The sequence below is a fragment of the Salvelinus fontinalis genome, chromosome 3 (assembly GCF_029448725.1).
Source record: "Salvelinus fontinalis isolate EN_2023a chromosome 3, ASM2944872v1, whole genome shotgun sequence".
NCBI classification, from domain to species: Eukaryota; Metazoa; Chordata; class Actinopteri; order Salmoniformes; family Salmonidae; genus Salvelinus; species Salvelinus fontinalis.
Window position 1 is genome coordinate 35,492,484 of NC_074667.1, and position 11,298 is coordinate 35,503,781.

At 43.5% G+C, this 11,298-nt stretch overlaps 1 protein-coding gene across 2 annotated transcripts in view; it reads left to right on the plus strand.

Annotated features, from left to right (window-relative positions):
• The window catches only part of LOC129845986 (growth/differentiation factor 11-like), a 50,623-nt gene that overhangs the window by 33,881 nt on the left and 5,444 nt on the right, over positions 1–11,298 (plus strand). For both annotated transcript variants that reach the window (XM_055913979.1, XM_055913987.1), the window contains exon 2: positions 6,963–7,336. In XM_055913979.1, coding sequence (XP_055769954.1) covers positions 6,963–7,336 — 374 coding nt within the window. The remainder of the gene's footprint in view (positions 1–6,962; positions 7,337–11,298) is intronic.

Below are 11,298 nucleotides of genomic sequence, written 5' to 3' on the forward strand. Positions count from 1 at the left end.
CGCTACGACCAATGATGAGCCATCCAACAGGCAAAGCGTCAATACAGAACAGAAATAAGATCCTACTATGCCAGTTCTAACACTTGTTGGATGTGGTAAGGCTGGCAAACTATCACGGATTACAAAGGGAAACCCAGACGCGACCTGCCAAGTGACGCAAGCCTACCAGACGAGCTAAATGTCTTCTATGTTCGCTTCGAGGCAAGCAACACTGAACCATGCATGAGAGCACCAGCAGTTCGGGCAACTGTGTGATCTCATTCTCCATAGCCAATGTTTGAGTAGGACCTTTTAAACAAGTTAACCGGAGGCCCAAACAGATTAACAGGATGCATACTCAGAGCATGCGCTGACCAGCTGGCGGGTGTCTTCACTGACATTTTCAACCTCTCACTGACTCATTCTGTAATAACTACATGTTTCAAGCAGACCACCACAGTCCCTGTGCCCTAGGATGACAAAGTAACCTGTATAAATGACTATCGCTCCGTAGTGCTCACATCTGTAGCCATGAAATGCTTTGAAAGGCTGGGCATGGCTCACATCAACACCGTCATCCCAGACACCCTGGACCCCCTCCAATTCGCATACTACACCAACAGATCCACATATGTGAGAATGCTGTTCATTGACTACAGCTCAGTGTTCAACACCATAGTGCCCTCTAAGCTCATCACTAAGCTCAGGACCCTGGGACTGAACACCTCCCTCTGCAACTGGATCCTGGACTTCCTGACGGGCCGCCCCAGGTGGTGAAGGTAGACAACAACACATCCACCACATTGACCCTCAATACGGGGGCCCCTCAGGGGTGCGTGCTTAGTCCTCTCCTGTACTCCCTGTACACCAACGACTGCGTGGCTGTGCACGACTCCAACATCATTATTAAGATTCATGACGAAATGATGGTGGTATCACCGACGACGATGAGACCACCTATAGAGAGAAGGTCAGTGTCCTGGCAGCATGGTGCCAGGACAACAACCTCTCCCTCAACGTCAGCATGGAGCTAAGCACATGCAAAATCCTAGTGGAAAACCTTCCCACCAGACACCGGGAGATGAATTCACTTTTCAGCAGGATAATAACCTAAAACACAAGACCAAATCTACACTGGAGTTGCTTACCAAGAAGACAGTGAATGTTCCTGAGTGGCCGAGTTATAGTTTTGACTTAAATCTACTTGAAAATCTATGGCATGACCTGAAAATGGTTGTCTAGCAATGATCAGCAACCCATTTTGAAAAGAACAACGGGCAAATGTTGGACAATCCAATTGTGGAAAGCTCGACTTACCCAGAAAGACTCACAGCTGTAATCACTGCCAAAGGTGCTTCTAAAGGTGCTTCTGCATCGGGTGTGAATACTTATGAAATTAGATATTTCTGTATTTCATTTTCAATCAACGTAAAAAAAATCTACAAACATGTTTTCACTTTGTCATTATGGGGTATTGTGTGTAGATGGGTGAGAAAAAACATATATTTACTCAATTTTGAATTCAGGCTGTAACACAACAAAATGTGGAATAAGTCAAGGGGTATGAATGCCTTCTGAAGGCACTGAACCTTTATTGTCTCGTACTCCTGCACATCGACTCGGTACTGGTACCTTGTGTATATAGCCAAGTTATCATTACTAATTGTGCATTTATTCCTTTTGTTATTATTTTTTCTATATTTTTCTCTCTGCATTGAAGGGAAGGGCCTGTAAGCATTTCACTGTTAGTCTACACCTGTTGTTTACTAATAAGCATGTGACAAATAATATTTGATTTTAAACGCTGCTCACATGTATGAGTCCTCCTTAGTTGTCTTTGTAAGAAGAGCCAGAAGTAGGTGAAGGTTGATATCTCAGTCAACAGTTGAATTGTGTTTCTGAGCCGCGGGAAATAGGGCTGCTGAGGGTGCTGCAGCACCTCCTGAAAAATCGGAATATAAAAATAAATTGCTCAATTCACAAAAGTAGAGGGCTTGTCATTGCATTGAGCCTTTACTAGTCCTGCATTAGCAGACTGATACAGCCGTCTGTAGTGCGACAAATCACAGCAGCCCTACTCCCAAACATCTTCCAGCAGCTATGTTTCTGAGAGGAGATATGGCAGCAGGTACTCTGATGAGAGAGGGGTTGTCATTGCACAGGTAGGTGGTGCTGTATGCAAAACCTGAGCTAGTGCACCAGGTTTGGATAAAGAGGTAAGGGGGCTGGGGGATTGGGGAGGGGTTTTCCATTATAAAGAAATGGGTACAGGAAATGAAGACACATAAATGTTACTAGACCCCACTGGCAGAAAAATACTTAACTCTATTCATCAGTAATATTTCCTGGCAAAAGGGATCAAGCTATTTCAAGCCGGGGCTTAAAATCCCATTGGTTTTGAGTGATCTTTACAAGCCTCCCTCATTTAATATGGGTGGAAAGTTCTGCCAAGGTATATGACATAATTAGGCTGCAGGTATGCACATTTCACTGAGTTTCCCTACATTTTTTCCCATTCAAGCTCTATAAAGGCACAAATTGATTTTACCAATCAATGCTCTCATTGTTTAGCATGATGTAGCTCATATGTTGTGCATGTGTGTTTAATAACTTACTGTTATATGGCACTAAATGTAGCATGACCAAGAAAAACCTGCATCTCAGATTACGTAGAAAACTCTACTTTAGGTCTTAGCTTATTGCAGAAGACATATAGAAGAAAGTGAATTGCCAAAGCAACTCAAACCGGTTGTTTCAAGGGAGTCTTTTCTTTCAGCTGTTGGTTAGTTGTTCATTTGGATAAAGGTACAGTGTGGAAAGGTATTGGTAAAGTTTCACCATTCACTATGCATCAGAAAAACAACAACAAATAGTAATCTCAAGTAAACCCGGAGAAAACTGCAGAATCATTCATTCCCGGTTTGGTGCTGATGAGCAAACACAACAACAACACAACACGTTAATTGCTGCGACCCAAGCAACCCACCAAAAGGAACATTGACATATTGTTTGTCCACCGTGAGACACTGTATAATTTACACTCACTAATGACTGGCCCTTGTAATACAGGCTGAAGGACCACGTCTGTCTCTCGCTTGGCACTTATTCAATGTTCCTCTGGACTCTTCTAATGGATATAATTCTGTCTTTACCTCATTGAATTCATATTCCTCTATGCATGCCTGCTAAATCAATTACAACGTTTGTTCAGTGTAAAAAAAATAAGTATTGTTCTGTGTTCTCTTCTAGTCAGTCGAAGTCTGGTAAACAATTCACCATTGGCTGCTTAAACCCCGCCCAAAACACAACAACAATTGTGTATGAATAAGTTGTATACCTTTGAAATATAAAATGGGTTCTCTGTGTGAATAGGTGAAAGGACTGTTGTGAAGAAAAACATATTACCATCGCCATAGGTTCGACCTTGACCTTCAAACTCAATTTGGCTATAAGGACTGCACCTCCCCAGCACCCCGAGGATGTAAAAGGCTGACGGTTTTGACCTCTGACCCCATTTCTTAACTAGGCCGAGGTGCCAAAGTGACCTTTTGACCCAGGAAGCCTTGGCAGGTTGCCTGAGCAACCTCAGATTTAGCAATGATTGACAGGTCCCTGCACTTTATGTTAAAATGAGGCAGCAACACACTTCTCAGCAGAGAACAATGAGAGGGAACACAAGCCTTTATTCAGCTGAGTCTCTAGATCATTAACACTCTCGGCTGTCTGCTTCAAGACCAAACTATCTGCAGTCTACCAACTGGTGAATTCTGTGGAAGGTTGCTGTCAATGTTGAATGTAACTCATTGATAATATTTGGTTCATTGTATGTATATAATTTCTTCCATAAAATATTGGTACTGGATTTAGCAAGGGGCCTCTCAATGCATTGTAATAAATGCATACACCAAATACATGCATTTATTAAATAAGCATGCCTCCTTTAAAAACAGCGTGCTTCTATTTAAAGTACTTTACCTGGTATGGTGTCATTTAGATTATCTGGTAATAAATCTTGACAGCATTTTATTTTTATTTTTTTTACTTCAGAGACTGCAACAGTAACCATAACTTTTAATTTGGGTGTTACAGAGAATATGTACTCTCCCCAAATGACTATAACATACAGTTTAGCTCTACAGAGCCCATTCAAATCTCCACTAATGTTAATTAACTGGATCTAGAATAGAAGTGGCTCCAAAACGGCAAATCATTTTGATGCTTTAACTGACGGTTCGATCATGAGTTTGCTCAGGGGATCTATTAACCATTTGATGACTAGTCTTGCTTAGCTGTTTTCCTGGCTCTTCAGACACCCATCTAACTCCCCATCCCTCCTCCTGCCTGTGATTTTGGTGGCAGCTGTGTGGAGATTGGTTTTGACCCCTGATCCCCACATTAGGCGGGATCTCCATGCTGTGTCAGTTATTTAGTGGTGAAAACCAATGGCTGCTCTTGGATTTGGAGAGCCGCAAGCTCGCATTGGGTGACATAAGTCAGTTGCTCAATTCCAAATTGACCCAAACCCCTTCCCCCCAGGCACGGTGTAGAACTGAAAGGATTGGACCGGTATAAAGCAATATTATAATAGCTTCAGTGCTCCACCATGATATCTGAAATCTTCATTATGAAGTCGTTTTTTCAAAGGCAATACCTTTTTAATCATCGTAAAGTATGAAAGAAGATATTGACAACATACAACGCTATACTGATATTTTTAAAGCCATGCTCCAGTCCAGTGTCATTGATCTTCATGTATATGCTGACACCTTGTTTGTGATCTCGTATGTACAGTTTAAGTCAGAAGTTTATATACACTTTAGCCAAATACATTTAAACTCAGTTTTTCACAATTCCTGACATTTAATCCAAGTAAAAATTCCCTGTCTTAGGTCAGTTACGATCACCACTTTATTTTAAGAATGTGAAAGTCAGAATAATAGTAGAGATAATTATTTATTGCCGCTTCTATTTCTTTCATCACATTCCCAGGGGGTCAGAAGTTTACATACACTCAATTAGTATTTGGTAGCATTGCCTTTAAATTGTTTAACTTGGGTCAAATGTTTCAGGTAGCCTTCCACAAGCTACCCACAATAAGTTGTGTGAATTTTGTCCATTCCTCCTGACAGAGCTGGTGTAACTGAATCAAGTTTGTAGGCCTCCTTGCTCACACACGCTTTTTCAGTTCTGCCCACAAATTTTATATAAGATTGAGGTCAGGGCTTTGTGATGTCCACTCCAATACCTTGACTTTGTTGTCCTTAAGCCATTTTGCCACTACTTTGGAAGTATGCTTGGGGTCATTGTCCATTTGGAAGACCCATTTGCAACCAAGCTTTAACTTCCTGACTGATGTCTTGAGATGTTGCTTCAATATATCCACATAATTTTCCTACCACATGATGCCATCTATTTTGTGAAGTACACCAGTCCCTCCTGCAGCAAAGCACCCCCACAACATGATGCTTCCATCCCCGTGCTTCACAGTTGGGATGGTGTTCTTCGGCTTGTAAGCCTCCTCCTTTTCCCTCCAAACATAACAATGGTCATTATGGCCAAACAGTTATATTTTTGTTTCATCAGACCAGAGGACATTTCTCCAAAAAGTACGATCTTTGTCCCCATGTACAGTTGCAAACTGTAGTCTGGCTTTTTTATGGCGGTTTTGTTTTACTGTTTTACTGTGGATATAGACACTTTTGTACCTGTTTAATCCAGCATCTTCACAAGGTCCTTTGCTGTTGTTCTGGGATTGATTTGCACTTTGCACTTTTCGCACCAAGGTACATTCATCTCTAGGAGACAGAATGCGTCTCCTACCTGAGCGGTATGATGGCTGCGTGGTCCCATGGTGTTTATACTTGCGTACTATTGTTTGTACAGATGAACGTGGTACCTTCAGGCGTTTGGAAATTACTCCCAAGGATGAACCAGACTTGTGGAGGTCTACAATTTTTCTTGGCTGATTTCTTTTGATTTTCCCATGATGTCAACCAAAGAGGCACTAAGTTTGAAGGTAGGCCTTGAAATACATCCACAGGTACACCTCCAACTGACTCAAATGATGTCAATTAGCCTATCAGAAGCTTCTAAAGCCATGACATAATTTTCTGTAATTTTCCAAGCTGTTTAAAGGCATAGTCAACTTAGTGTATGTAAACTTCTGTGATACAGTGAACTTATAAAGTGAAATAATCTGTCTGTAAACAATTGTTGGAAAAATTACTTGTGTCATGCACAAAGTAGATGTCCTCACCAACTTGCCAAAACTATAGTTTGTTAACAAGAAATTTGTGGAGTGGTTGAAAAACGAGTTTTACTGACTCCAACCTAAGTGTATGTAAACTTTCGACTTCAACTGCATATCTATGTACAGGCAACTGCCAAAATAAAGGCAACACCAACATAAATTGTCTTAATAGGGCGTTGGGCCACCACAAGCCAGAACACCTTCATAGATGCCATAGTGTCTGAAACTCTATCGGAGGGATGTGACGCCATTCTTCTACAAGAAATTCCATCATTTGTTTTTGTTTTGATGGTGGTGGAAAACGCTGTCTCGGGTGATGCTCCATAATCTCCCATAAGTGTTCAATTGGGTTGAGATCTGGTGACAGAGAAGGCCATGGTATATGGTTTACATTGTTTCCATGCTCATCAAACCATTCAGTGACCACTCGTGCCCTGTGGATGGGGGTATTGCTATCCTATGGGATCGTAGCCATGATAGCCAAAATAATGGCCTGCCCAGCATTTTTATACATGACCCTATTGATTTTTTTATTTAACCTTTATTTAACTAAGCATGGTGGGATGTAAATTGCTTAATTAACTCAGGAACCACACCTGTGTGGAAGCACCTGCTTTCAATATACTTTGTATCCCTCATTTACTAAAGTGTTCCCCTTATTTTGGCAGTTACTTGTATTTACAGATATTAAACCTTTATTCATGTGGAAACCCTCTCTGTCTCTGTCCCACAGCGGAGCCCTTGGTGCAGGTGGATGGCAAGCCCAGCTGCTGCTTCTTCAAGTTCAGCCCCAAGCTCATGTTCACCAAGGTTCTGAAGGCTCAGCTGTGGGTGTACCTACGACCGCTGCAGCAGACCTCCACCATCTACCTGCAGATCCTCAGGCTGAAGCCCGTCACGGAGAAGGGCAGCCGCCACATCCGGATCCGCTCGCTGAAGATCGAGCTCAACTCCCGTGTGGGCCACTGGCAGAGCATCGACTTCAAAAACGTGCTGCAGAACTGGTTCAAGCAGCCGCACACCAACTGGGGGATCGACATCAACGCCTTCGATGAGAGCGGCAACGACCTGGCAGTGACCTCGCTAAGACCGGGGGAGGAAGGGCTGGTAAGGACCCTCAGACCTGTTGCAGCCTTACCCACTGACACAGTGACACTTTGGCCTTTTATAAATTAGATTTGCTCACCTCCTGCGTCCTCTCTCGCTTCCTTTTGAACAAGGTCAAAGTTAATCGAGGAGAGTCGGCGAGGAGAGTGAACGTGAATGTCAATGCGCTGCTTGAATTGAGACGATCCTTCTCCACTCGCGCATCATTAGGCTAATTACGGTTACGGGGTGGATCCCCAAATAAATCTGTAGTGTTAAAAACAAATTCAGTTGTGCAAGACGTTTTATAGATAAAACAATAAGCAGCATATTGTTTTTAAACGTGCATGTTTTTCTCCTCTGACAAAACAAGGGCTGATGTTAAACCTTTATCAAGGGGGTGTGGCAGATTTCAAAACTCTTCCATGGTAGGATACACATGAGTATCATCGATGAAAGGTGGTTATCGAGAAGGGGAGGACACTCTTCCGTTTGCCTACTAATGAATTGACACTCCTCGACCACTTATCAGTTTCCGGGTCTCAGAGGAGAGGATGGTCTTTTGCACAAAGGAAAAAAAAACATTTTAAATTAATCTCTCCTCGATCCCTGGAATCCTCTCTTCATGCCTCCTTCTCAAAATGCATTGGAAAAGAAAGTCTAAAGGGAGGGACCTTGGACCTTCTCCTCCAATACAGTTGAGAAATAGGCAGGGAGATAGGAAGCGAAGAATCAAGGAAAGATCACTTGAGAGCCATTGGCAGGGCCGGCTCTAGCCTTTTGGGGGCCCTAAGCGAGATTTGGTTGGGCCCCAGCTAGCCAATCTCAAACCCAAATTACTACATACAGTAAGTCAAGTTTCTTCCCCATTAAGGATCACGAAATGGTAACCCACTAGTAATTTAATTTGGTTCAGCTCTTCACAGCATGGCCCAGGGGTTGACTGGCCTCAGCCAATGAATCCTTGCACAGCAGCAAGCTCTGTTTTTCTTAAGGAGAAGAAGAAAGAGAGAGGCCTGTGTACAAAAATAAAACAAAACACAAAAAGTAAAGAAAGACGCAAACTCCCCTCTGAACCTATATTTTTTTGCTTTCCCCCATAGCAACAAAAGCCCCAAAGCGCAAGCCGATGTGGGTTGACCCTTCTGGCCTCAGCTTATTTATTCTGTTGAAAGCATCACAAAAAACTACTCAAGTCTAAATTGGGATTTCTGTGGAGAGATGAGGGCTTTGTAAAATAAACATGCTGGAGTAAAATATTCGCTGCTCTCGCATGCCCAAGGGTCAAGGTTATGGTAACCTGTGGATGACTCCAGAGATCATAGATCAAGCTAAGCGTATAGAATGTTGGCCATTCAATTTATGTTAACAGAGGTCAGCTTTGCATCAACTGATACGACTGACATCTTCCCCTCAGTATTATGTGTCTTTAAAACCAGGGTTGGGTAGGGCACTTTTTAAATGTAATCCATTACATTTACTAGTTACATGTCCAAAATCATACTCAGTAACTTAACTTTTGGATTACCCAAACTCAGTAACGTAATCAGATTATGTTCTGAGTAAGACATTTAAGATGACATCCCTAGCCACGTCTTCAGAGCATGTGCAGACCAGCTGGGTGAAATGTTTGCGGACATATTTAATCTCTCCCTATCCCAGTCTGTTGTCCCCACTTGGTTCAAGATGTCCACTATTGTTCCTGTACCCCAAAAAGCAAAGGTACAGTGCCTTCGGAAAGTATTCAGACCCCTTGACTTTTTCCACATTTTGTTACATTACAGCCTTATTCTAAAATTGATTAAATTAATACAAAAATCCTCCGCAATCTACACACAATACCCCATAATGACAAAGTGAAAAACGTTTTTTTAGAAATGTTTGCAAATTTATTACAAATAACAACCAGAAATACCTTATTTACATAAGTATTCAGCCCCTTTGCAATGAGACTCGAAATTGAGCTTCTCGACTCGTCGGTCTTCTCAACAGCGTCGGTCATTACAGAATGCAGCACCCATCATACGAAGCATCGGGGAGAGCTCGTGTTCCGGTTGGTGGTGACGTCGGGTCCGGGGGCCGCTATTGATGGAACCGAGGGTGCCTAAGCCAGCTCTTCGGGCTGTCACGCCCTAGCTGGCTCGAGAGGTTCTTGCCCCGGTTGGCTCGGAAGGCACCCATCTCACGTCAGGCCTCAGCCGGATCGTCTGTTTTTTACGCCCAGCCGGCTCGTCAGGCTGCTACGCCTCCGCCGGATCATCGGGCACCCATGCCTCAGCGGGATCGACAGGCTTTCACATCCCAGCCGGATCGTCGGGCTCCTATGCCTCAGCCGGCTTGTCCAGCGCCCGTGCCTCGGCTGGCCCGTCAGGCTCGCCCAGGTGGGATGCCTGGAGATGGGGAAATGACAAATATAGGGGAGGTAATAAACAGATGATTGAGTCCAGGTGAGTACAATAATCGCTGATGCTCGTGACGAGGGGAAGGCAGGTGTGTGTAATGATGGTGGCAGGAGTGCGTAATGCTGGGGAGCCTGGCACCTTCGAGCACCAGGGAGGGGGAGGCAGGCGTAACACTGACAGAGCTTGAGAAGATCTGCAGAGAAGAATGGGAGAAACTCCCCAAATACAGGTGTGCCAAGCTTGTAACGTCATACTCAAGAGGAATCAATGCTGTAATTGCTGCCAAATGTGCTTCAACATAGTACTGAGTAAATGGTCTGAATACTTATGTAAATGTGATATTTCCATTTTTTATTTGTAATAAATTAGCAAACATTTCTATAAACTGTTTTTGCTTTGTCATTATGAGGTGTTGTGTGTAGAACGATGAGGGAACAAAAACTATTTAATCAATTTTAGAATAAGGTTGTAATGCAACAAAATGTTGTAAAATTCAAGGAGTCTGAATACTTTCCGAAGGCACTGTTTTTAGTTTTTATTTAGCCTTTATTTAACTAGGAAAGTCAGTTAAGAACAAATTCTTATTTACAATGACAACTGTAACTGTACTAAATGACTATCGCCCCGTAGCCCTCACTTCTGTCATCATGAAGTGCTTTGAGAGGCTAGTTACATAAAATGTTTTGTCATTTAGCAGACGCTTTTATCCAGAGCGACTTACAGGAGCAATTAGGGTTAAGTGCTTTGCTCAAGGGCACATAGACAGGTTTTTCACTTAGTTGGCTCAGGGATTTGTCTACCTGCCCCCATCATATCACCTTCACCTTACCCGACACCCACTACAATTTGCACACCGCCCCAACAGATTCATGGATGAAAATCGCCATCGCTCTGCACACTGCCATATCCCATCTGGACAAGAGGAATATGTATTTAAGAATGCTGTTCATCGACTACAGCTCAAACTTCAACACCATATTGCCCTCCAAAATCATCACTAAGCTCGGGGCCCTGGGTCTGAACCCCGCACTGTGCAACTGAGTCCTGGACTTCCGGACGGGCCGACCTCAGGTGAGTATAAGCAACAACATCTCTGCTACGCTGATCCCCAACACGGGGGCCCCACAAGGGTGTGTGCTCAGCACCCTCCTGTACTCCCTGTTCACCCATGACTGCGTGGCCACCCATGTCTCCAACTCAATAATCAAGTTTGAAGACGACACAACAGTGGTAGGCCTGATTACCAACAACAACAACAAGACAGCCTACAGGGAGGAGGTGAGGGCCCTGGTGGAGTGGTGCCAGGAAAATAACCTATCCCTCAAAGACAACAAAACGAAGGAGCTGATCATGAACTTTAGGAGACAGCAGAGGGGGAACACCCACATTCATATCGACGTAACCAAAGTAGAGAGGGTGAAAAGCTTCAAGTTCCTCTGCGTGCACTTCGCTGACAACCTGAAATGGTCCATCCACACAGATAGTGTGGTGAAGGCACTGCAACAGTGCCTCTTCAACCTCAGGAGGCTGAAGAAATTTGGCTTGGCCACTAAGACCCTAGTGAACTTCTACAGATGCACC